The sequence below is a fragment of the Orcinus orca genome, chromosome 21 (genome assembly GCF_937001465.1).
Source record: "Orcinus orca chromosome 21, mOrcOrc1.1, whole genome shotgun sequence".
Lineage (NCBI taxonomy): Eukaryota > Metazoa > Chordata > Mammalia > Artiodactyla > Delphinidae > Orcinus > Orcinus orca.
Genome location: NC_064579.1, coordinates 2,106,467 through 2,133,903, shown reverse-complemented (window position 1 = coordinate 2,133,903; position 27,437 = coordinate 2,106,467). Strand labels below are relative to the sequence as shown.

General features: G+C 44.9%; 1 protein-coding gene across 1 annotated transcript; it reads left to right on the top strand.

Annotated features, from left to right (window-relative positions):
- Positions 1-1,379: 1,379 nt before the first annotated feature.
- Positions 1,380-27,029, top strand: CHRNB3 (cholinergic receptor nicotinic beta 3 subunit). Its single transcript, XM_004285071.2, has 6 exons — positions 1,380-1,568; positions 11,065-11,216; positions 13,305-13,349; positions 22,615-22,724; positions 23,276-24,158; positions 26,584-27,029. Exons 1-6 carry the CDS (start codon positions 1,460-1,462, stop codon positions 26,716-26,718), a joined length of 1,434 nt encoding a protein of 477 aa, XP_004285119.2. The 5' UTR covers positions 1,380-1,459; the 3' UTR covers positions 26,719-27,029.
- Positions 27,030-27,437: the final 408 nt, after the last annotated feature.

Below are 27,437 nucleotides of genomic sequence, written 5' to 3'. Positions count from 1 at the left end.
GGTTAGTGGCTAATTAATTCCTGAGACAGTTGTGAATTCACTGCGGGCCTGGAACGCAATTCAGATGGATAGGAAATCAATGTCTAATTGTTTCCTTCCTCTTCATTCTGAAGCATTCACAAGTGATAGGCGCTGGGGATGCCACGGAGAGAGGATAAGAGGACACAGCCCATCCTCAGGAGCCTGTGGTGTGGGGAGGGGACAGCCACATGGTGTGAGGGGGTCTCTGAGGGAGGAGCGGAGAAGGGGTCGGAGGAGGGGATGCAGTCCTGCCTCCCCCTCCCTGGCCAGGGCTGTTTTGATTCTGTGCTGGTACCTTGCTGAGCATCACCTTGGAAGTTGCTAATGCACACAGTGGGGACTTGAATGAGATACAGGGAAATTTTAAATTGGATTAAATCAGTGTAGCTCAGGTCGGTTGTCAGTGCCCGGAGTGTGTTGCTCCAGAACTGGGGCCCCATCAGGTGACTCTGCTCCCACCTGGCCCGCTTCTCTTTCCAGCCCTAACTTTCTCTTGCCAAATTTGCATTTCTTGAGGGCCTCTGTGTGTGGACAGCATTGAGCTAGGTGAGAATCGGACCAGCTGTGAACAAGATGAATCCAAGGGTGGTGAACAAGATGACACTCCGACTGTCCTTTCTCCTGTGGAGGGTCCGCTGGACCTGCCGCCTCCAGGAAACCACAGAGGGTGCTCTGACCTTAAAGCACATGAGAACTGCTAGATGAGGGCCCTAAAGGACATAGTCATTATTCCTTTCTAAAACTAGGTGCAATTGACATATGACATTATGTTGGTTTCAGGAGCACAATGTAAGGATTTGATATTTGTATACATTGTGAAATGACCACCACAGTAAGTCTAGTTAACATCCATCACCACACATGGTTACAAAATTTTTTTTCTGTGATGAGAACTTTTAAGATCTACTCTTTAAGCAGCTTTCAAATATGCAATACAGTATTGTTAACTCTCGTCACCATGCTGCACATTATATCCCCAGGGCTTGTTTTTATAACTGGGAGTCTGTACCTTTTGACCCCCTCGTGTTCACTATTCTGAAGCTCCAAGTCCAAAATGAAGGGTGATGGAGGAACACTGTTTAGGAGAAACTTTCACCAGCTTCCATGTTGCATGTTTTCATGTGTGGTTTTTCCCTTTCACACAGCTCTCCAACCATGAGAAAACTAGCTCAGAACATTCAGAAGTTGTCTGGGTTCATCTTCTCTCCATTGCCCTGCAACTCTTTGCGAGAGAGTGAATTAATAAGTCAGGAGTTAGGACCCAGAGATATTTCTCAGACTTAAACGATCTGACAGCCGACTAGAAATCAACGAGGTGTGCTTTCAGAGACGTCGCGCTGACGGGAGCTGGTTCGACCCCATTTTACCCTCTCCAGGTGTCCACTTTCCCCGGGTTCTGCTCTGAACTTTGAAGCACTGCATTTTCTTGTCCTTTCCGATGGAAATACCCTGTTGTTACAAAGGAAGGAATTATCGTTCTCAAGCTGACATCATGATGCTGGCAGACTTTATCCTGCTGCTCAGCGCCCTCCGTGTCACCAGCTCAGGTAAGCTCAAGCTAAAATAAGTGAAAACTTGATCACTGTTAGTGCTGATAATGTTAGAATTACAAAATGTAATGTGTAGGTATCTTTAGGATAACCTCTAGAATGTGGCTCCGATGAGTAAGTCTTTGAAATCCGTATATTGCTAAAGAAATCATATCTATGAATTCCATAATGTTTATGCTTTTGTCATTTATTGCGTTATTCCTTTTGAATCGTTATCAGCTTGGTACAGAGATATAAAAGCAGGGAAAATCTTACCAAATGCACTGAATGGTACTCAGAGAACTATTAAAATATTTAGCATAGGAATTGACTATATCAACATTTTAATATCCTATCTATTAACAATCACTATATCTGTGTGCAGATAATTATCCAAAATATCATGTAGACATAGAAATATTTTCATAAATTTGTGTATGTAGGTACATTTAGTATGTATGTACAACAGAATTAAATGAAATATATATCAAACGTCTATGAACCTGTGTGAGTCTTCTGTGACTATTATCCACCAGAAAATAGAGGGTTCTTAATAAAGAATGGGGGCAAATAAAAGGAGAGAGAGAGAGTGAAAAGGAAAGAGGGAGAAAATAACTGAAAAGTTTAGGGAAAAATTGTCATTGTCACCTGCCAGTTTTCTGGGTTTTGGAATCATTTCACTTTTCCTGTAACTTAAGAACAGAACGCTCTTCCATGACACCAGAAACCATATAGAGCCAGGAGCCAGATGGTGGGAAAACAGTGTTATTTCTTTAGCAATTTGTATTTATTTGTCACTAGTATTTTTGCCACATCTAATTATTGTAATTTTCAGATAGAGAACCAGAGGCACTGAGATAGATTTGCCCAAGTCCTGAAATAAATCCTGGAATTAAAAGTCATAAGGCTGTGAGGCATACACACCTGAATGTCATTATATCTTCAAAAATGTAGCCTTTGCTACGTACCTGGGGCTCAGAAACACACAGTCACTTCTAAGTGCAGAGAGTGGCAAACCCACTTTCAAATATCATTAAATTTGGTCTCTGCAAAGTCTTAAGTGCAACTTGCCAATCATAAAAATAATAATCAACTTCTGTGTGTTTTAACATCAATTAATCATGAAAATAATAATCAGTTTCTGTACAATTAATGTCTGGTGTTTTTCTGCCTTAATTACGAGAGCATCCTATTTCCTATGAAAGAATTGATTCCTACCATTCTGCCCACAGGGAAACCACCCCCTGGTTAGCAGGGGCAGTTAGCGCGAACCCTCTGGCTCACCTCTGACCCCTCCTCTGTGCGTTGTAAGTTACACAGAAAGTTGGAATCGGAGGAGGGCCTGGTCACACGTCTTCCCCGTGTGGGCTGCAAGGGTTTGGGAATGTAGACTGAGCTGTATACATCCATCACTGATCTATACAAATCCATGTAGTAACCGGCAGTAACTCTGGAATTTGTCAGTGGTTCTAGATCCACTGGAGCCGATTGCTAGTTTTACATCTGCACCACCTTTCCTTAAGTTCTTTAACTTGACTACTCATTGTAAAGAAAACAGTTTCTTTTTGTTACACAAGACTACCTTTTTCAAATTACAAGGGACAAGCCCTCATCTCTGCATTTCTGGTTTTGGTGGCAGGATCATTGTCATGGCCATGCTTTGTGTCTGCTCCCAGAAATAGGGACTGTGTCTTCTTCATCTTCCCATCACTCTTACCACCTGAGGACGTGTGTTATTCATTCAAAAAATATTTATTGAAGATCTACCATATTGTAGTAATCGTTCCAGTATGTGGGATGCAAGGAGGAATAAAACAAGGTTGTTTTAAGAGATCTCATGCTAGCAGGAAGCCATGAAATATTTATTATTTGAGTCCACCCTGAGGGCTAGCTCTGCATGTCGGCAGAAGAGGCTATTTGTGGTATGATTTTTTTTGGACGAGGTGATGATAATGAAAGGCAAACCCCAAATATACCAAAAAGTGTCAAACAAAAAATACGCCTCTCCCAACCATACTTGCTGAGGTTTGAAATTCTTCAATTACTTCTTTACTCTCCTAGCTGAGGATAAACAATGGTATTGTTTTCAATAAAGTCGTAAATAATCATGGGAAGTTTCATCCATTAAGTTTTTTTAATTGAAGTAGTGTTGTTTCATAATATTATGTAACTTTTAGATGTACAATATAGTGATTCACAATTTTTAAAGGTTATAATCCATTTATAGCTACTATAAAATGTTGGCTATATTCCCCGTGTTGTACAATATATCCTTGTAGCTTATTTTATACCTAATAGTTTATTCATCTTAATCCCCTACCCCATGATACCCCTCCCCTGTCCCCACTGGTGACCACTAGTTTGTTCTCTATATCTGTGAGTCTGCTTCTTTTTTGTTATATTCACTAGTTTATTGTATTTTTATCATCTATTAAGTTTTATCAATTATTTATACTTTGGTATAAGAGAGTTTGTCAAAATTTTGCTGAAAGCAGTTGTTGATATGGGGGTGAGGAGAGAGCAGAGGGTCTGAGCATCTGAAGAAAGGTAAGGACACAGGAGCACGAAGAATAAAGAACCGGAAACTCAAGTCGTGGGTTCAAAGAAAAAATTTGTCTCAAGCTGTTTCTCGGCGCCCCATCCAAATCTGTCGTGATTCCACTCACTGGGGTCGAGAGAGCCCTAAGCTCCTCCCACGGAGTGTCTAGTCCCGGGGTAGCTTTGGTCACCGTTACCTGGACGCCTTCTCTGCTGCAGCCAGGTGTGAAGGGCTGTTCTCGAATCAAGGGCGCATCTCAATCTTGAGCTCTCTGTGTATCTTTGGAACAGCAGATATGGCATTAAGAGGTCACGTTTGTGGCTGTCTCATGGACGTAAAGAACCTAGAAGCACTGGGCGTGTGAGTGGCTGGACCTTCCCCATCACCGCTCCCTATTTTCACTGGGAGAGGTTAAAGGTCTTACTTGAGATCACACAGCCTGGAATCAGGACCAGACCTCTCGTCTCTGGGTCTGAGTCCAGGGCCTCTCAACGTTGAATAAATATTCATTGGACCCTCGTTCTAACGAGTGATGAGTTTGGCAGGAGACTCGGGGTCCTGAGCCAAGAGCAGCGCAACCTCCTGCAGCTCTGCCCCAGCCAGTTCCACGTGGAGGAAATCACTAGAATCAGGCAGGGCACTGCATCTCTGTCTGTCTGTCCGTCTGTACACATTTGCTGTCTGTCTCTCCCTCTTCTTGCCCTCTGCCTGCGGGGCCGCTTGTCTGGTCCCAAGCGAAAGATTTTTTTTTTTTTTTTTTTTTTTTTTTTGCGGTACGCGGGCCTCTCACTGTTGTGGCCTCTCCCGTTGCGGAGCACAGGCTCCGGATGCGCAGGCCCAGCGGCCATGGCTCACGGGCCCAGCTGCTCCGTGGCATGTGGGATCCTCCCGGACCGGGGCACGAACCCGTGTCCCCTGCATCGGCAGGCGGACTCTCAACCACTGCGCCACCAGGGAAGCCCCTCCAAGCGAAAGATTTTGACAAAGAAAAATGAGACAAAGATTAAGTAGGGATGGGACTGCCCTGGTGGTCCAGTGGTTAGGACTCTGTGCTCTCACTGCGGAGGGCACTGGTTCAATCCCTCTTTGGAGATCTAAGATCTTCCAAGCAGCACAGCACAGAAGCAAAAAAAGATTTAAAAATTAAGTAGGGAGACGAGAAGAAAGGGGGAGAAAGATGTTTCAGGAAGAAACAAAAATTCCTTTTTTACCAAAAGAGATGGTGAAAAGCATCTCTAACAGGCAGCACACATCCTCTGAAGATGTGCGTTAGACCTAGTGTGTGTTGTGTGTGTGTGTTTTGCGGAGGGGCTGCAGGGAAATGCGGGGAGACCCTTGTCTGGTCTGAAGCAGGGTGGCTCTGCTCTGTGACTGTAAAGCACTGGACGTCCCCCTCCCCAGAGAGTGACCCCAGAGCAGTGCCTGTTCAAGAGTCCCCCCAACAAACCCCGCAGCAAAGCAGCCTGCCAGGTGCCACCTGCAGCAGAGGGAGATTCCGGGGAGGCGGGGTGGGTGATTACAGAACACCCTCAGCAGGGTCGAGTGTCTCCCCTTGACCAAAGAAATACTACCCGGGACCTGGTTTTAGAGCACCATTCTTCCCCGTGATAGACAGCTTGAAGCAACAGTTTGGAGAATACAGTGCTAACAACACAGCAGCAGAAAGAGCAGTAACAACCAATATGTGTTCATAGAAGTGAATTGTTGGAACAGTTTTTATGTGGCAGTAAGACCATGGTGGAGGGAACAGTGTTTTTCCTCCTCAATCCTCAGTGAACTTCATGGGACGGTGGAAAGATGGATGCTTGGGATTCAGAAGACCAGCCCGCACCCCCATTCGCTGGGTGACCCCTCGCAGGTCCCCTGGGTCTGCACCCATAAAATGAGGGGCTCACATCACCATAAAAGTCCCTTCTGGCTCTGTCGTCTTCACGTCTTTATCATTTCTCTTTTCTTCCTCTTTAATTAATGCTGAAATTATTTACGAGTACAAATGTCCTCCCGTCCCTCCCCTAGGAAGCTGACTTTGGGGACTGCAAAGCCCCATGGCAGAGGGGGGTGGGAGACTCACTCATCTTCCAAGAGCAGTTTCCTGACTCGTCAGTGAATCATTGAGATGTATCTTAGAATAGTGGTCTTGTCTAATTAAGTTGAAATAGAAGTCCATTAGCAAAATTTTGGTTTACACACAACTTTTCAGGAATCCACTTTTTTCTTTTCTTAATGTATTTTTTAAATTTTACTGAAGTATAGTTGGTTTACAATGTTGTGTTAATTTCTGCTGCACAGCAAAGTGATTCAGTTATATATGTATATATTCTTTTTCATGTTCTTTTCCACTATGGTTTATCCCAGGATATTGAATATAGTTCCCTGTGCTCTACAGTAGGACCTTGTTGTTTATCCATCCTATATATCATAGTTTGCATCTGCTAACCCCAAACTCCCACTCCACCCCTCCCCTACCCACCCACCTTGGCAACCACAAGTCTGTTCTCTATGTCTGTGAGTCTGTTTCTGTTTTGTAGATATGTTCATTTGTGTCATATTTTAGAAGGAATCCATTTATTTCTTAAGAGACCACTTGTTCTGGAAATCCTGAGAACATCTGTGGTTCCACATCCTCTGGAGCCGTGAGCCGGTCTCCTGTGCACAGAAAGTGCCGTTATAGCCTTTTGTGCATTTATTCATTCATTCACCCATTCACTTAAAGTCATCTAATGTTTACTGAGGCCTTAGCCTCAAAGAATCAACATGGAAGCCCTTGCCCTTCCTCATAACATTCTATTTTACAAGAAAAACAAACCAGAAGCAGTTCTGGGCCTGTCTCTACATCTGCTCCAATAACATCAGTGACTTCAGCTTCTATTTTGGGGAAGATATTAGGCAGAAAACATTCAACCTTTGGCCTTTTTCTTTTCTTTTTTGGTAAGGTCTGTTTTAGGCAATGCAGATTTGTACTAGCCAGCTCAGACTACCACAACAAAATACCACAGACTGGGTGACTTAACAGAAATTTATTTTCTCACAGTTCTGGAGGCTAGAAGCCCATGATCAAGGTGCCAGCAAACTCGGTTTCTGGTGAGGGCTCTCCTCCTGGCTTGTAAACTGCTGCCTCCTGGCTGTGTCCTCACATGGCCTTTCCTCTGAGCTTGCTTGGGGAGAGATCTCTGGTTTCTCTTCCTCCTCTTATGAGGACCGCAATCCTATTGGACTAGGGCCCCACCCTGATGACCTGATTGAACCTTAATTGCCTCTTTTGAGGCCCTGTCTCCAAATGCAGTCACGCTGGGGGTTAGGGCTTCAACATATGGATTTGAAGGGACACACATCCAGTCCGTAAGAGCCAGCACAGAGCTAGGCCTTTTCCTCCTTGACTCAGATGGCAGCTCACCCTCTGACATGGGCAACAGGGTCAAAACAAACACACGGGTCTCTGAGAGCAGATCTGCTTGCTTCCCTCTGGACGCTGGTGAGGGGGTGGCAGGGGCTGGGGAGGTCAGGTCATAGTCTTAGGAGATCCTTCACAACATGCAACTCCCACTGCCTCCAAACTGACAGTAAAGTTATCCTGCCAGGAAGGAAGGTCCAAGGTGCAGTCTCAGGATCCTTCTCACATGTCCAAAATGATGATAATGCAGGGCTGTCCCAGATAATAAGCCCACGGTGTGTGTGTGTGTGTGTGTGTGTGTGTGTGTGTGTGTGTGTGTGTTATGTGTATGGGGTGTGTGTGTGGTGTGTAGTGTGTGGTGTGTGTGTGGTGTGTAGTATGTGGTGTGTTGTATGTGGTGTGTGTATTATGTGTATGGTGTGTGTGTGTGGTGTGTAGTGTGTGGTGTGTGTGTGTGTTATGTGTACGGGGTGTGTGTGTGGTGTGTAGTGTGTGGTGTGTGTGTGGTGTGTGGTGTGTAGTGTGTGGTGTGTGTGTGTGGTGTGTGTGGTGTGTTGTATGTGGTGTGTGTGGTGTGTGTTGTATGTGGTGTGTGTGTTATGTGTATGGTGTGTGTGTGTGTGGTGTGTTGTATGTGGTGTATGTGGTGTGTGTGTGTGTGTTATGTGTATGGGGGTGTGTGTGTGTGGTGTGTAGTGTGTGGTGTGTGTGTGGTGTGTAGTGTGTGGTGTGTAGTGTGTGTTGTGTGTGTTGTGTGTGGGGTGTGTGTTGTATGTGGTGTGTGTGTGTGTTATGTGTATGGGGTGTGTGTGGTGTGTTGTATGTGTTGTATGTGGTGTGTGTGTTATGTGTATGGTGTGTGTGTGTGGTGTGTGTGTAGTGTGTTGTATGTGGTGTGTGTTATGTGTATGGGGGTGTGTGTGTGTGGTGTGTAGTGTGTTGTATGTGGTGTGTGTGTTATATGTGGTGTATGTGGTGTGTGTGGTGTGTGTGTGTGTTTAGACATCGTGCCGTTGTCCTCAGCCTTCCTGGTGTACCTCCACCATTATGAGATGTTGTCCTCAGTGACTTGTTCTCATGGACTGAGCTGGGACACAGGGATTTAGGAAGGTCACAGCGTCCTGGCTGTAGGGGAGCCACGAGGGGAGGGTTTAAGCTGGCACCGTTTAGCATCTGTACAGGGAAGAAGGTCGAGTAGCTGGTAGGCAGGTACTTGCAGGCCCAGCGCAGAGCCCAGCACACAGCGTTTTCCTCCTTAGGGGAGGGGCTGCCTGCGCAGGGACGCGGACGGCGGGCGTGGGGGACGGCCGCGGGCCCCCTGCTTCTCCTTCTCCTGGGGGTCCGGCTCCGGCCCAAACTCTCCAAGGCTACTCGGCAAACACATGGCAACTAACTGCGCTGCTATCAGCTCGGCAGCCACAGTGCCGGCACTGTCCTGAGCGCCGGCGTGCTGTAGGGGAGCCGGACGATAAACAGAAGCACACACCGCACCATCAAGAGCTCCGATGCGGGATAAGGCACCCACATTTAAAGGTACAGTACATGAAGTACATACGCAGTGTGCGCAAGGATCCGTAGATGGTGTAACCTCAGTGACCTCTTCAGGAGGAGACGTCAGCAAGGCAGGGCTCCCTAGGGCAGGAGCTTCCCGGGCAAGTTCTGAAAAGTGCAGACGGGCTCAGGCCTGGGGACGAGGGGCAAGGCCAGAGTGGGAGAGGGTGGGCACCCTCTAGGGCCTGGGAGGCCGTGGTAAGAACTGGGGGTGTTTTTCTAAGTTTGAGGGGAAACCATGGGGGTGGTTTGAGCAGGAAACTGACATAATCCTCTTCTGCTTTTAAGCAATGGTCTAGCTGCTGGAAAATGGACTATAAAAGGGGCAAGAGTGAAGCAATTAGGAGGCAGCGCACGAAGCCAAGAGGGAGATGATGGAGTCTGAGATCAGGGTGGTACCCCTGGAGGAGCTGGAAGCCGTCAGAGCTGCCGTGCTGCTTAGGAAGCTAAGCCCAGGTGTGGGTAGGGAATTCGGGAAGTTCAGCCTATTCCCTCAAAGGCTTCGGGGAATTTCAGTTCCCTATCCTCCCACTGCCCACATTTCCAGGAAGGTTTTGGGGCCTGTACAGAGGGCTGTCCTGGCTGCCACCCGCTGACCTGCTTCCTGATGCCTCTCTGCTGGCTAAGAGTAGTTGAAGTATCGAAGTCTGAGAACCGTTAGGCTTTTGAGTAAATAAGCACAGACGTAAAGTTACATCTCTACCACTCCTCAGCATCTTCATCTTCACCAGCTTTCTAGAGCGGAAGAGAAAGGGTGGAGGCAGCCACGGCACGCAGCGCCCTGCTCACCCCAGGAGGAGCATTCTGAATTACATTTTGAATCATGGCTCCCCAGTAAAGTGAAGGTCTCATGCACACGTGGAGCATGTGTGCGATTTTGCTTTTCTTCCCACTAAGACTCTCTGGGTTTTCACTGGGTAAACGTGGGGGTGTGTCTTGCATGTGACCTTGCCAGCCACGTGCGTCTCTCAGTGGGAAGAAGAGGTTTTCTGTGGGAAAGCGGATGGTGCAGAATGAGTCATTGTAGGATTTCAGAGGGTGCTGGACAGAGGAAAAAAGGGGCCATATCTAAAACAACAAAGAGCTTCCTGGTTTGAAATTGGATAGCATAGCACTGAAAAGAAACAAAACTTACCTCTAGACCACGTTCCTAAACCATTTCTTCAACTTGAGTGTTAAAGCTTGAAATTAGGGTGTTTCTTAGGCTTTTGTACACTTGGGGAGGAAAAGAGTTGTTGTTAGAACCTGGTTCTTGGCCAGGGAGGCTCTTCGTAAGGGAGGACTTCCCCAGGAGGAAGGGAGGGAACCGGCGGGGCATGTGGTAGGTGTTCTGTGAACGTCTGCTGAACGTATGGAAAATGTCCTGGCTCTCCCTTCTTTGGTTCATTCATTAAGTAGACATCAAATGAGCTACTGCTGTGCCCGGACACCGTGCTAGGTGCTGGCTGAACATCACCAAATAGCACAGATACTGTGCCTGCCATCGTGGCACCCAAGGGGAGGACACACAGGGACAAATGCATGACAAATTGTGATCAGGGATGTGAAGGGGCCAGACCAGGTGCAGTGATGGACAGTGCAAGCAAGCAGAGACCACCTCCATCAGGAGGTGTTGACCTCTTGATGAGAAAGCCCTGTAAGAAGGCAAAGCTCTGGGTATAGACTCTACTTTTATTTTTTTCTTCCAGTTTTATTGGGATGTAATTGACATACAGCCCTGTGGAAATTTAGGAGGCACAGCATAATGATCTGACTTACATGCATCATGAAAGGATTTCACCACAATAAGTTTAGTGACCATCCGTCACCTCATACAGATACAACATTAAAGAAGTAGAATGAGAGTCTACCTTGAGCGGTGCGTTTGGGGAGGGAGCTGGGGTGGGTAAGGAGAGTGTTTAGAGAGAACCCTTGTAGTCTCAACCCTGCCTCTGCTGAATCAGGCTGTTTAGAAATACACGATGTCCCACTGGAGAATGTGGGCCCAGCCGTCCCGCCTCCCCGGTTAATTCGGGTCCCCTCATGTCTTACAGCTGCTGCAGGATTCAGGCCCATAGCCGAAGAAGAAGATGCGCTGCTCAGACATTTATTCCAAGGTTACCAGAAATGGGTTCGCCCTGTATTACAATCTAATGACACCATAAAAGTATATTTTGGGTTGAAAATATCTCAGCTGGTAGATGTGGTGAGTAATCTTCGGCCCTCAGCTGCAGAGAACATGCATTCCTTCGCCCATTCTCGAGGCTAAAATTTGATTTTGTTTTCTTTCCACATGTCTGCCATTTCAGTTTTAAAAATAAAACCTGCCCCAAGAAGCCAGTGAAATGACCCACGGAAAGAATGAGAACGTCATTTTCATTGCAACACTGTTGGTGGGGTGTGGGTGGCGTGGAGGAGGGACGTTTTCCTCTGGGGGGGTGGGATGTGCCTGCTAGGAGGGCATCACCCTTGGCAGTTCTGCTGGAGCCCCCAGGGTGAGCATCAGGGTGAGGGGCTGGGCTGCAGAGGGGGGGCTGAGCCAGGGCTGGCAGGGCTGCTTGCGGGGAGGGACAGCAGATGGTGACAGCACCAGAGTGAGTGCCTGGGTGACCCCATCCCCTCCCGGATCCCCTCAGGACCCCATACCTTTCCCTGACACACCACACCTTAACATTCTCTACTAATTTTCCTGTCGGGCTCACATTACTGCCATGATGTCCCTGGGGAAATCCATGAACTTCAACAACCCCGATTCTGCAGAATCATTCTGCCGTGGTCCCCAAAGTCACAGAATAATCCTCCGCCATTGCCCAAATCTCCACCCCACTACAAGTGCACACACGCATCCCCCCCCAGCTGACTCATCGCCCAGGATTCCTTCTAGAAAATCATGCAAAGCCCATCTCCCATTTAGCTAATACTTCATTCTACTTCACACCCTTACAAAGCCTTCGGTTATGCAATTTTATATAAATATCACCACAGTGAACTACTACTTGCTCTAATTATTGTTTTTCATTTTAAGTAAAATATGCATAATGCTTTAGGGTCTCAATGCCATTTAACTGCTCTTCAGTTGAGAATCCTTTTCACTTTGGACCCCTCAAAGGTAAGACTCAGGAAGTCTCGGACAAAAAGAAAAATCCAACACACAGTTTCACTTAATTTTTTTAGTTTCTGCTTTATAACAAAGTGAATCAGTTATACATATACATACATATATCCCCATATCTCTTCCCTCTTGCGTCTCCCTCCCACCCTCCCTATCCCATCCCTCCAGGTGGTCACAAAGCACCGAGCTGATCTCCCTGTGCTATGCGGCTGCTTCCCACTAGCTATCTACCTTACGCTTGGTAGTGTATATATGTCCATGCCACTCTCTCACTTTGTCACAGCTTACCCTTCCCCCTCCCCATATCCTCAAGTCCATTCTCTAGTAGGTCTGTGTCTTTATTCCTGTCTTACTCCTAGGTTCTTCATGACATTTTTTTTTCTTAAATTCCATATATATGTGTTAGCATACGGTATTTGCCTTTCTCTTTCTGACTTACTTCACTCTGTATGACAGACTCTAGGTCTATCCACCTCATTACAAATAGCTCAATTTCGTTTCTTTTTATGGCTGAGTAATATTCCATTGTATATATGTGCCACATCTTCTTTATCCATTCATCCGATGATGGGCTCTTAGGTTGTTTCCATCTCTGTGCTATTGTAAATAGAGCTGCAATGAATATTTTGCTACATGACTCTTTTTGAATTATGGTTTTCTCAGGGTATATGCCCAGTAGTGGGATTGCTGGGTCATATGGTAGTTCTATATGTAGTTTTTTAAGGAACCTCCATACTGTTCTCCATAGTGGCTGTACCAATTCACATTCCCACCAGCAGTGCAAGAGGGTTCCCTTTTCTCCACACCCTCTCCAGCATTTATTGTTTCTAGATTTTTTGATGATGGCCATTCAGACTGGTGTGAGATGATATCTCATTGTAGTTTTGATCTGCATTTCTCTAATGATTAATGATGTTGAGCATTCTTTCATGTGTTTGTTGGCAGTCTGCATATCTTCTTTGGAGAAATGTCTATTTAGGTCTTCTGCCCATTTTTGGATTGGGGTGTTTATTTTTTTGTTATTGAGCTGCATGAGCTGCTTATAAATTTTGGAGACTAATCCTTTGTCAGTTGCTTCATTTGCAAATATTTTCTCTCATTCTGAGGGTTGTCTTTTGGTCTTGTTTATGGTTTCCTTTGCTGTAGTTTCACTTAATTTGAATTTAATTTTCATTCTCTTAGGATGAAAAGAATCAGCTGATGACAACAAACGTGTGGCTCAAACAGGTAACTGTCAGTCCAAGGACTGTAGCTCCCCCCACAATTGTTTCCATTCTTTTCTACTGAGAAAGGCTCCCGTTGAAAAATAATTATTTTAAAGAGCATATTGAGTTCTTCAGAGAGATATTTGGGAGTGTTTGGGGAAGGGTTTATTCTTTGTATTCTCTTCTGCACGAGTCAGAGGTCAGTCTGGAAGCTCGTAGGCACACCTTGCTCTGTCTTCTTGCTTCTGGAGTGGGCAGGTAGGAGGGTGACTCTGACACTGAGTCCAGGGCACTGGTCCCTGGGCTACTTGCAGAAAGGGGGGAAAGGTGTCAGGGTGCAACTTACCCTCATTTAAGCTACCACAACTGGATAAGAAAATCAGGGATGTTAAATTCTCCCTCTTCCCCCCTGGCCGTCCCTGGGATGACCCTTCCCCTAATGTTGTTCCCTAGAAAGAGAAAACAGGGAATGACAGAGGCCACTCACCACCAACTTCAGAACAAGGTGAAGCCCAAGTCAAAATGATGAACCTCCGTCTTCCTGATATGACTAGAAAAGCATGTGAATTGTTTTCAGCTCCTAGCTTGGCCATAGCCTGTTTCCTGCTCTTTCTGGAGTTGCCAGGAAATAATTACCATTCAAGTTTGCATATGTCGTGTAAAGGAGAAAATATTGGCACTTCCTTGATAGGAGGTGAGAAGGTTGATTTAATTGCTTATTTATTTTTGTTAGCAATTATTGGGTTTTTTACGGGATGTTGCCTCATCTCCCAGAGATTTAAATCTTCCCAGTGGGGATATGTTAATTATCTCACTTAATTTTAATGTACAAACATAATAGTTTTCACTTGTTTATGTTGAAATGAATTAGTTATCTATTCAGGTTTAGTAGACTTGATCAGGTCTTTCTGCTAATGGTTTGTTTATAAGGAACAATGGATAAAAGAGACTGTAAGGACATTCCCTAGACTTCATCTGGTGTCATCAAATTTCTCCTACCCAAAAACTTTGATCAGAGTTGGATAATCATTATAAATTTTACTAGTTTCTAGTTCTCTGAGTCTTTTCTTGGTAGGTATGTTAGCATGTTATGAAATGGATCTGCATAGTTTTTTACTTGCAAATAAAAATGCCCAGGAGAAAATAATAAGCTAGGAATGTAGATATAAAAATACAATTTAAATAAATGTATTTTTCGATATACCTATCTCATTCCTCAGAACTTATCCTACTTTTGCACTTTCTAAAGTGGAATTTGGAGGTATTTTGAGTTCATAAAAATCAGTAAGAAGTCCTGTATTTGAGCTTTCAGGGAAGAGAAGAAAAACTTTTCTGTTAAAGTGTAAATAGGCTTGGGAATTTGGCAAAAATAAAACAAACGAACAGACGCTCACTGATTCACACACACCTCCTCCAGCTGCCCCTTGAGGCTAAGCTCTTACACTTAAAACAGTGGCCCAGGACCCTTGGCCTTTGAGATAGTAAGGATTTCTCACTTTTCTTGAGATTTTGGAAATAGGGAGTCATTTCAGCCAAAGAGAACAATGTCAGACACGAAGGGAAGAAACCACTGCTCCTTGGTTTCTAGCTGTACTTTGGAAATGACCTCTCGCAAACCTATGCCCCAGAATCACGGTGGCCTGGTGGGAGCCTCCAGGGCAAGACAGAACCAACACCTGAAAACCCCCAACACCCAAAACAGAGCAAGAGAAATCTCCAGGGGGAGGTGGGGGCTTGCTAGCTGACACTTAGAAAAGCCAGCTGGGGACTTTGGTTCCCATGTCATAGAAGTAACGAGAGTAACATGGTTTCATTGCATTAATTTGCAATGGGTTGTCATGGCTCTTATCCACTTACATTTCTCAACCTCTCTGAATTAGCAGAGCAGGTATCATTACCCCCGTTACCAGAGACTGAAGAGTCTGCCTCACCTGGCTGGAACCAGCTTTCCCCAGTTAGGGCCTTGTCTGCACATCCAGCTTCGCACAAAACATCAAGACCTGTTTCTAAATTAGAGGAGGATCCAAAATGGGAGAAACCACCGAGAGTATTAGGAAACTATTGCACTCACACAGGTTGGATTTGGAGCGGGAACGTCACAATAGGTATTAATCAATAAGGGCTATGTTGTGGCGCAAACAATATGGCAACAAAAAAGAAAGGAGAATCTATGGCCTGGGTGGCAGGCAGGGAAGGCTGCATGGAAGAGGAGGCTTTGGAGCTCCACCGTAATGTTACTTTTATACTTTTTTTTAAAGCTTTTTAAAACTAAAAAAGGTAAAAGAAAGGACAGAAGGGATGATAAAAAGAAGATAAAATTGATGTTTAAAAAAAACTACTGGGCTTCCCTGGTGACGCAGTGGTTGAGAGTCCGCCTGCCGATGCAGGTGACACGGGGTCGTGCCCCAGTCCGGGAAGATCCCACATGCCGCGGAACGGCTGGGCCCGTGAGCCATGGCTGCTGGGCCTGCGCATCCGGAGCCTGTGCTCTGCAACGGGAGAGGCCACAGCAGTGAGAGGCCTGCATACCGCAAAAAACAAAACAAAACAAAACAAAACTACCATTTTAGTGTTTTACACAGATGTCAGTTTCAGAGTAGCCAACAACAATACTGATTTATTGAGCGCCTGCCAAGTGCCCAGTCACTCTGCCGCTTGTGTCACAGGAATGAATGAATTCAATTCTCACAGCCACCTCCTGAGACAGGCCTGTTATTATTCCCACCTTGCAGATGAGAAGACTGAGGATTGGAGGACTGGAGTGACTTGCCTCGGGTTACACACTATCAGGTGCAGCCTGGCTTGTATAAAGAAACCATATTCTTCTTCAAACTGGAGGGAGCTGACGGGAGACGTCTGGCGCTCCTCTCAGGGCTGTCCCTGTAGAGTCCGGTTCCTAATCCTGGCCTTCTAAGGCTTCGATTCCTCAACCTCTGGGATGTCTCATGGAGTTGGTCTAGAAAGACATGTGGGACAGAATGAGGCTAGGGTTCGCTCCACCTTCCATTCATTCCACAGGGTTTACTGAGAGGCTGCTAAGGGCCAGGTACTCTGCTAGATCCTGGATGTACAGAGCACAAAACAGCCCTGCTTCAAGGAGAGGATCTGGTGTTAGTTGTGTAAAAAATAACTACTGTAATATAAACACCATAAGGAAAGTATATACATAAGGAACTGGGTCATTACAATAATGACAATGAAACAGGGAGTAAATCAGGGAAGGCTTCCAAGGGGAGGAGACATTTAAACTGGCTCTTGCAGGATCAGTAGAAGTTCTACAAGCCATAAAAGTGGAGAAATTGTGACCCACCTGAATAGGCTTCTCAATAACACGACTTCCCAAAGCTCTCACACCAGAGCAAACTTATAGGAAACTCTTTCCAATCATCCCTGTCTACCTCAGTCAAAATAAAGACAAAAATGACCAAACCTTCCTCTTTTGTGATTGCCCTCTCAGACACTGAAAAATGCTCCCTAGTTCATTTCCACAGAGAGAATAAAATTCTACCTACTTGGACCAAAAGCATGTCTCCTGATAGCATATGCAACTGAGATGCTTGGTTCTTTTTGTTTGTTTACCCAATTCCTCTGCTGTGTCTTCTATTTCCTTCATTCTCATCTGATATATCTAGACATTTCTCTTCTATCCTCTCAACCACAGACCTTTACAAGCACAAATTTAGTGACATCCTGAAAAAGTCCTCTACGTGAAGCTATTTTTATGTTACTGATTTTATTTTGCAAACTCATTTGTCTTCCTCCTTTGTACTTCCAGAGAGTATTCAAGACCATATAAATCATAAATAGATTATTAACTCACTAAAACTCCGTGAGAAATACTCACTTCCCTAGCCGCTCAGATTCTGCTTCGTCGTTGTCAAGGTTAGGAAAACTGCACCGTAGGTACCCAAAAAGGAATGAAAGATGAAAATATCCCTTCTTTAATGACAGGAGGGTTGGCCCTTTGCCTAGATGTTATCGTGTGAATAATCACTCTGACGACAGATGTCAAGTATATTCACTCAACTAGCACTTCCTGAGCACCTACTACGTGCCAGGGATGGTGGAGGGCACTGGGCTTGCACCGCTGGAGGCATACTCCAATGAACCAGTAAGATTCACTGTCGCTGAGAGCCGGCTGCTATCCTAGCCCCATGATGGCCCCAGGGGAAACAAAGCTTCCTTAATCTCTGCCCAGGCCAACGCCTTAGACTGGTGTTGTTTCTCCAACAGCTGATTCCTGTTTTAGATCAACAAAAAGTTCAGAAACATGATGAAGGCCTCATTGGATAAATCCCTGCAGCTGGCTTGCAGGAGAAAACCAAGAAGCTGGTTTATTTCATAACAAACCCAAGGAAAGGACGGCCTTGCCGTAAGGTCCGGGCCACGTTCCCAAAGCCTTCCACAACCTGTAATGGCACTTGTACATCTAGGAATTTACCTCAGACCTCCCTCACCATCTTATTTTCCTTCCTTTTCTACAGCCTCACTCTGACCTTAGCAGAGGAGACCCGTGTGGTCTTCTGATTCACGTGGATTTAAGCAGAGTGAGTCAGGAATCCAAAATCTCGCTGTATAAACTTGAGCAGGTCACTTCCCCTCTCTGACCCTCAGTCTCTTCATCTAGCAAATAGAGACAATGCCTAGCTCACAGTGTCGCTGGGAGGTTAAACGGGATTGTGTGCATGAATGTGACTCCTACATGGTCTGGCACGTAGTGGGGACTCAATACATGTCATTTCCTGGTGCCACCTTTGGAGGCTTTCTCATCCTTAATGACAAAGCCCATTTCTTGGCCTCGACAACTCATAGATATCATGGGAATATGAGACATATAAGATGTCATGTTGCTGTCTTTAAAGTGAATCTACATTAATTCAGTTTTAGGAATTTCACACCTGACTTTGAGATAACTGAAGATCCCAAGGGTGTCCCAGAGGTTGCCAATCACCAGCAAGGAATATTTGTTCCTTACTATCTTTTGGTCTTGGGATTAAGAATTACTAATTATTATAATAATATTTTTTCTAATTATTAAGAATAATTAGAAGAATTTATTTATTATAAAGAAGTCATGACATAGTTTAAAAAAGTCTTATGATTTAGGTTTAAATGAAATTTGGTAATATCTCGACACTTATGGGTGATGTTTCAGGTAATATATGTAAGAAAAGACAGTTTTAAGGGAATATATGTGATATGGATTTGAAGTTGCACTTTTCAGAATTAAGAGAGCTAGACTGGGAGTATGTTTCCATTTTTTTTCTCAGTCAGAGATTAACTTTGGTATTTGGCCCTGACCTACCCTGCGCTCCCCTGTTTCCTATAATAACAAGCTCTCAAGCCCGGGACTGCTGCAGAGTGGAGCTGATGTTTGTACAGGGCTTTGGGAATCTTGGCCAGGACATGCTCCATGAACACTGGGTATTGTTTCTAATCTACTGCTTTAAGAAGGTGGAGACAGGAGATCAATCTTCAAATGCCTCCACGGTTTCAGAGAGAGCAGGGAAGTGACCAGAAAGCCTCACAGCTCCTTAGAGAGCAGGACCGGGGATTTGGGCTCTGAATCCTCACCTTGACCCAGCTGACCCTAAGACGAGCAGTGGCCCTGGGTTGTGGGGCTCAGCCAGCATCATGGTGGACCACAACCTGCTGGGAATTCTGTGAGCCGCTCTGATGGGCACATCCCGGGGGAGAGCATCTCCGATTCCCCAGGTCTAGCATCAGAAGGACCCCAAGATGGTGAGGAATGGCTCCCTTAACCCCGCAGAGGAGCACAGCTAGTAAAGAACAGTGCAGGGGGCTCCCCGGGGCTCCCCTGGTGGCTCAGTGGTTGGGAGTCCGCCCCCCGATGCTGGGGACACGGGTTCGTGCCCCGGTCTGGGAAGATCCCACATGCCGCAGAGCGGCTGGGCCCATGAGCCGTGGCCGCTGAGCCTGCGCGTCCGGAGCCTGTGCTCCGCAACGGGAGAGAGGCCACAGCAGGGAGAGGCCCGCGTACTGCAAAAAAAAAAAAAAAAAAAAAAAAGAGTGCAGGGGTGGAACTCTAATTCAGTGCTGCCTCCCTCTTTCTCTCTCTCTCTCAGGTACCCCCAAGTAAGCGGCAATGACCGCGAGTCCCACCTGCCCCTTTTCCTTTACTGGTCAAGAGCACACCCTGAATCCACTGGAGCTGTCTTTATATCCTCCTCGAGGATTGAGACGTGTCCCTCATTCATCCATCCACTCACGTCTGCTGTTCATCCTGCAACAGCGTCCAAAGCAGACCTGCCCTCCACAGCACCCACTGCCCCTTCCTACCCTCTGCTTCAGCTGCGATGTCGTCAAATCCGAACCTCCTTCCCTGTCCACTCACTGTCCTGCATCTTCACACCCAAAGCACGCCCTTCATGGCAATAACCACAGGGTGTGGTGATGGTTTGCCAGTTAGTTTACTCGTCCTTGTCTGAGACAGCCCCAGGCCAGGAGGGCAAGGCGGCCCTGCTCAGTGCTGGTATAAGCCTCGCATATTTGTGGAATGAATTAATTCCCCCCAAATTGTGAGCGTCCTAAAGCACTGTCTCTGTGCTGTCTCTGGCCACAGCTGTTCATCTTGCTGTCCGGTGAGCGAGACAAATCTTTCTGACTGAACAGTCTCTCCCTCTGGGGCTTGGCCCACTTCCCTGAGCACAGTCTGTGTGGCCGGTGTGCGTTTGCTGGGATGTGCCCCCAGAATGTGAGCTCCCCCGCTTCCTCCTTGGCTGTACAGCAGGGCTTAGGTAAACACGGGCAGTGCCTGCAGAAGACAGAAGACTGAATTCCAGAAGCAGGCAATTTGAGTTCCAGATCTTTAGGTTCCAAGCGGAGGAATTGTGGGTTTGGACTCCTAACTGTGCTCACTTAACACTGATTTTTAAAGACGGAGCCAGAGTGTAAGAGCCCAGCTCCAGCCAGTCTGCCCGAGTGCACGTCTGTCCCCGGGGCTCATCGCCTGTGGGCCTGCAGCTCGCTCCCTGCTCGGGATCTATTTTTATATATAGAAATATACTTTCCATATATATAAAGAACTAAAAACTCAGCAATAAGAAAACAGACAACCCATTTAAAAAATGTGCAAAAGATTTAGCAACCACTTCACCAAATAAAATGTATGGACGGCAAGTAAGCACATGAAGAAATGCTCAACATCATTTAGTCATTAGGAAAATGCATAGTAAAAACCATAATGAGATACTACTTTACAACTATTATAATATAGTTAAACATTTAAATGTGACAAAACCCAGTACTAGAGATGATGCCAAACAGCTGGAATGCTCATGCATTGCTAGAGGGAATGCAAAATGATTCAGTCTCTCCGGCGTGTATCATATTAAGTTAAACGTACACTTACTCTATGACCCAGCCATCCCACGCCTAGGTATTTACCCAAGAGAAAAAAAAGAACGGTTTTCACCCAAAAAGTTACAAAATGTTTATAGTGGCTTTATTTATAATCATTAAAAACTGAAAAGAATCCAGATATTTTACCTGGTAAATGGATAAAAAGAATTGTGGTATATTCATACAGTGGAATACCTCTCACTAATATAAAAATGAACAAACTACTAACACAACCTAGAAGAATCCAAAATGTATTCTGATAAGTAAAAGAGGTCAGGATGGAATGGCTACCTATAGTATGATTCCATTATATGACATTCTAGAAAAGGCAAAATTATAGGATCAGAAAATAGAGCAGTGGTTGCCAGGGACTGGGGATATGGGAGTGGTTGATTACAAAGGGGCAGCCCGAGGAAAATTTGGGGGCAGCAGAGCTATTCTGGTATCTTTATGGCGTTAGTGATTATCCAACTGTTTGCCTGTAGAACTGTAGAGTGACTTTTATTGTAAGGAAAATTTTAAAATGTAAAAGTGAAAACAAACCATAAATGTTGCTCTGAGTTCCCTTCAGCATTTCTGGGATTCAGGCTTGCTGCCAGTAGTAGAAATCTCCTTAGCAGGAGACAAATAATTCATAGGAAGGAAATTATATTTGCTTTTCAAAATGGGCAGAGGAAGAGGAAGGAAGAGAGAAGCTTGTGAGTACCAAGCAAGCATGATAAATGCTTTATTAGTTTGGGTTCTTAAACTGTCAGTCTTCATATGCATGGTTTTCCATAAGTGGTCATGCAATTTTTTTTTAATCCTTTAGGGCGTAGACTTTTAAAGACCCATATCTTTTAAAATTTGTTTTTCAAGGATTAAGCCTCACAAATATTGCCTAAGAGAGACGATGTCTCATCTGGTGTGTATAGTTCCGTCCTTTTCCAGGCATCATGCATATTTCAATATTTTACCATCTAGTGAATCATCTATCTGCTGACTCCTGATTTTTAATGACAGTTGGCACTACTGGGCTCCAGGAAGCCTCACACTGGGCATACCCTCCCAACTTCCTGAAATGTCATTTAATATTCTCCTATATCATTCCTCAACTGTCCACATGACAGACAGTGGGATAATTAATTTTCAGGTCAGATTTCATAAGATTCTAGATCCTAAATCTTTTTAAGTCCACTTCTGCTGTAACTGGGTCATCCATACATCATCCTTCATAATTCAATCAATTAACGGTCAGTTTTGTTAATCTGGATCCACCAACCCCTGTAAAACATGCTAAATGATCACATTCTATTACAGGGAAAAATACGCAAGCATCTGGAGGCTAACAACATTAGGAATACAATTTAAAACTGGATTTGGTACTCGCAAAATAAATTCAGATTAGAGCTTAAAAGGAGATTCTTGGGAAATATTTTTTCATTGGCTAAAAGTTATAATGTCCTCAAGAGTAGTCAGCAGATACTGGAAGTTTCATATTAGCATGTTGCATGCATCTTTGTCCAAGACTCTTGATTGATATTCAAAATCATTTCTCTCAATACAATTATCATGAGATTACAATATCACTGGACCAACTCTCCTAGAATAAACTGAGTTAGAGCTATCTTTGCTTTTCTTTTGTTCCTTAGGAGAAAATAGGTCATGAATCAGTGGTGTTTGCTGCTGAGCCTCTAGATTGTGAGGTAGATACGGCAATTTTGGAAATCCCAGACTGGACAGGTGTGAGAGTCTGGGCACCATCAAAGACCAGGCTGGCTCAAACTGTATCTTGACCTGCCCTGAGTCACGGAGAGGGTCATAAGGTCTAAAGTGGATGAATTTCCCTTTTAAAATAAAACACTGGATTAGTAAATTAACATAAACTTGAAGATTCCAAACTCTAATACCTTAAATTTTCAGAACAGTATATTAATTTCACACAGGAATGGACAGACCACAAATTACGCTGGAATCCAGATGAATACGGTGGAATTCATTCAATTAAAGTTCCGTCAGAATCTCTCTGGCTTCCTGACATAGTTCTCTTTGAAAAGTAAGTATCACAGTAGAAAAGTGCAGTGGTCGGATTAGGAGTAGAAATAGAAAAGCCTGGGCTTCCCTGGTGGCGCAGTGGTTGAGAATCTGCCTGCTAATGCAGGGGATACGGGTTCGAGCCCTGGTCTGGGAGGATCCCACATGCCGCGAAGCAACTGGGCCCGTGAGCCACAACTACTGAGCCTGCGCGTCTGGAGCCTGCGCTCCGCGACAAGAGAGACTGCAATAGTGAGAGGCCCGCACACAGCGATGAAGAGTGGCCCCCGCTTGCCACAACTAGAGAAAGCCCTCACACAGAAACAAAGACCCAACACAGCAAAAATAAATAAATTAACTAATTAAAAAGAAAAAAAAAAGAAATAGAAAAACCTGATTGTGCCAAAATAATTAAGAGAAAGGTACAACTTTAACGAGAAAATTATTCCTTTTGGAAATATTGTTTGACCCTGTGGTAGGAAAGTCATAAAATACAAATAGTACGACGGTGGGAAAAACAAAAAAAAGTTAATATGTGTTCAACTAACCATCAGGTGAACCGTTTTTCGACAGCGCTGACGGACGGTTCGAAGGCTCTCTCATGACCAAGGCCATCGTGAAATCCGACGGGACCGTGGTGTGGACGCCTCCCGCCAGTTACAAAAGCTCCTGCACCATGGACGTCACCTTCTTCCCATTCGACAGGCAGAACTGCTCCATGAAGTTCGGATCCTGGACTTACGACGGGACCATGGTTGACCTCGTCCTGATAGACGAGAACGTGGACAGAAAAGACTTCTTCGACAACGGAGAGTGGGAGATCCTCAACGCCAAGGGCACGGCGGGGAGCCGGAGAGACGGCACGTACCGGTACCCGTTCATCACCTACTCCTTCGTGCTGCGCCGCCTGCCCCTGTTCTACACCCTCTTCCTCATCATCCCCTGCCTGGGGCTGTCCTTTCTGACAGTGCTTGTCTTCTACTTGCCTTCTGACGAGGGGGAGAAGCTCTCCTTATCCACGTCCGTCTTGGTTTCCCTGACAGTGTTTCTCCTGGTGATTGAAGAAATCATCCCGTCCTCCTCCAAGGTCATCCCGCTCATTGGCGAGTACCTCCTGTTCATCATGGTCTTTGTCACCCTGTCCATCATCGTCACCGTGTTTGTCATCAACGTCCACCACAGATCTCCCTCCACTTACCACCCCATGGCCCCCTGGGTTAAGCGGCTATTTCTGCAAAAACTTCCTAAATTACTTTGCATGAAGGACCACGTGGATGGCTACTCTTTCCCGGATAAAGAGGAGAGTAAACCAGCAGTGGGAGGTAAAGTCCTCGAAAAAAGGAAACAAAAGCAGATTAGCGATGGAGAAAAAGCTCTGGTCGCTTTCCTGGAAAAGGCTGCGGATTCCATCAGATACATTTCCAGCCACGTGAAGAAAGAGCATTTCATCAGTCAGGTGAGGGGACCGCCGCAAGCCAGGACTGAGATTTTAACGTCTGTTTACAGCAAATGCGTCCTTGTTTAACATGTGACCTTATTAGCTCTCTGCTTGACACACGTAAAACTTAAAACAAGCCCTGACACAAAATAGAGACTTCAGTGTGGATTTTCAGGGAGAAGTTCACAAAAACAGAATGAGCAAAAGAGGAGCAACTATAGATTAAGCACTATTTCTTATAAGTAGACTTAATTCTATCTAAAATAATTCAATTCTACATTTTAAGTTGGTTGTCCTGGTCTCTGGTCATTTATCTCTCACTTTTAGTGGGATGATGGATATCTCTATTCAGCATATTTGGAAAAAAGAAAACAGAAAGAATCAATTTCTAAATTTATACAAAAACATGGTGTAACAACAAGTATTTAGTTCACAGATTTAAACAGATTTATTTTTTGAAATGTGACGAGGGTGTGGATTTCAGACTCAAAACGATCCTGCATGCAGATGCTACCCATGTTCATTATGACTTGAGAAAAGCTACTTAACCTGAACTTCAGTTTTCTGAAACCTCCCTTGAAGGGTTATTGTGAGGAATTAGTGACATCAAGTATAAAACATGCACTGTGTGCCCAGCGCACGTGGTCTCATGATTATGTAAGCAGTCAATAAATGTGAATCCTCGGGCTTCCCTGGTGGCGCAGTGGTTGAGAGTCCGCCTGCCAATGCAGGGGACACAAGTTCGTGCCCCGGTCCGGGAAGATCCCACATGCCGTGGAGCGGCTGGGCCCGTGAGCCATGGCCACTGAGCCTGCGCGTCCGGAGCCTGTGCTCCACAACGGGAGGGGCCACAACAGTGAGAGGCAAAAAAAAAAAAAAAAAAAAAACAGGCAAACAAACAAAAAAATAAATGTTAATCCTCATCTTTCTTCTCCCCGTCTTCCCTCCCTCCTCTACATGGTCCTTCCCCCGTGGAAGGAAAATATTATTTGACATATAAATACTCAGCACAAAAACAGGTCTGTTGCTTAAAATGAGTTAATACTTACACCAGTTTATAGGGTTCAATTATTTTACTCTAAAATCAGTAAAAATTAGTGCCAAGATCCTGATCTCATAAACAAACTTATGAAAGAATAGGGTTTTTAGAAATACCCTCTACTTTTCATGTAGACACTGCCTAGTATCTCTCCTCTCTTAACAATTTGTCATTTTTTTCATCCACTGAAAAAATTTTTAAACAGCACTAGAAAAAATGCTGCTATAGAAAAAACATTACAGCTATGCTTAAGGGTTTTTTGTTTGTTTCTTTCTTTACATCTTTTAGAAATTCTTTTTTTAATTTTATTTTGATTGAAGTATAGTTGATTCACAATGTTGTGTTAATTTCTGCTGTACAGCAAAGTGACTCAGTTATACATACATATACATTCTTTTTCATATTCTTTTCCATTATGGTTTATCACAGTATGTTGAATATAGTTCCTGGTGCCTTTTAGAAATTCTAATACAAAAATTTAAATAGCTTTTTTAAAAATTATAAAAGTAACACATCATCAGTATAGGGAATTTGGAAAATACAAAACATTTAAGATGATTCACATTGTTAATAATCCCCCACTTAAGTTTGAAACTTTTAACATTTTCATCTGTCTTCTTCGTGGTTTTCCCCAAGGTTTTATTTCTAAACCTCTATGTGCACAAAATACATTCAAGTTCTGCATCAGCTTCTATGTTCCTTCTAGAACGGCAGGCGTCCTGCTTGGTTCCATCTTTACCAAATCCCCACGTACTGGAAATGGGACACTTACTTTCCCTTGAAAGATTGCTGGCCCCGTCTCTGAGGCTCCCCCCGACCCCCGCCGACCCTGCAGCTTGTCCTGCTCTGAACTTTCCCTCACTGGCCACTGCCCAGTCTCCCCAGCCTCCCTTCCTCCAGAGGGACTTGGTCTCCTCTCTCCCTCACCAGTTCCTGTCATCTCCTCCAGGAGTGTCCATTGTAGACCCACCCACCTGGGGAGTGGAGGAAAAGAGGTCCTGAGTCAAGTGACCACAAAAATTCTTAATTTATAAATTTGTAATTTATTTCCTATGTCATATCAGGAAGCATCACAGTAAGAGATGCTGGCTTTTTATTTGGGTAAAAATCAGGCTTTTCCCATTTCAATCAGTAACGTTTACAAACGCATCAATGATTCTGTTCTTTCAATTTTACATCCTCAACGGTGATGAAAGTGTTTTCCCATGAACTTGAATTATGGGCTGTTTTCTTGGGCACGGTCAGTGAGGTCCCAGGAAGCCTATATTGCAGGGGATGTGTCAGGTGCGTTTGGAAAACTGCAGGGCTGTAAATCTGAATAGGACTCTTCCCGAAGTCCCTTGAAATGAATTCAGAGCAGCTGCCCCGCATCCTGAATGGGAGGCGTCTTTTTCTCTTTTGCAGGTGGTGCAAGACTGGAAGTTCGCAGCTCAAGTTCTCGACCGGATCTTCCTCTGGCTCTTTCTGATCGCGTCTGTCACCGGCTCAGTGCTGATTTTCACCCCTGCTTTGAAGATGTGGCTACACAGTTACCATTAGGAAGACGTCGCCAGAGCAATCTAAACCGCACACATAAAGACAGAATTATACCCTAGAACTGACATCCAGCCCCCATGTGTATACAGCATCCAGGCGCACGTGCTTATCAGGAGGCCCCGAGTGTAGACGGCGTCTTGTGTCATCCTCAGGGAGGTTGAACCTTGGTTGCCGTGACAGTAAGTTGGGTTTACATCAGGCAGACCCCCCTCAGACCCCTGCCTTGTCTTCTGCAGACATTCAGGGAGGAATCGTGTGTCCAGCTCTGAGGTCACCAGCCAAGACACACTAAGACTGTTTCAGTGGCCAAGACACACTAGGACTGTGGCAGTGGCCCACGAAGAGTTCCAGGAGGAGGTGTGGGCAGACCCAGGTCTTTTCCTAGAAAACTGAAATTCTGAACATGCTCTGATAATGGTTTTTTATGTCCCTTCATCTAATCTAATCCATTTCAGCTGCACTCTCCAGGCTTTCCATTCTGTTTCTTTTCTTTTCCTCCTTCTCCTTCTCCTTATTCGTATTCTTCTCTTCTTCTTTTTCTGAGAACATTTAAGTTCACTCTCTTAGCAAATTTCAATGTACAAAGCAGTGTTATCAACTGTAGTCACGTTTTACATGAGATCCTCTGACCTTATTCGTGTTATAACCCAAAATGTATACCCTTTTACCAACCTCTCCCTATTTCCCCGCCCCCTATAGCTCCTGGCAACCACTTCTCTACT

What these genes read in the sequence shown, in the direction of transcription:
- CHRNB3 (XM_004285071.2), top strand. Translation starts at nt 1,460, where the DNA reads ATGGAAATACCCTGTTGTTACAAAGGAAGGAATTATCGTTCTCAAGCT. An exon ending in CCTCCGTGTCACCAGCTCAG is followed by an intron (nt 1,569 to 11,064) that starts GTAAGCTCAAGC and finishes CATGTCTTACAG; the next exon opens with CTGCTGCAGGATTCAGGCCC. An exon ending in TATCTCAGCTGGTAGATGTG is followed by an intron (nt 11,217 to 13,304) that starts GTGAGTAATCTT and finishes TCATTCTCTTAG; the next exon opens with GATGAAAAGAATCAGCTGAT.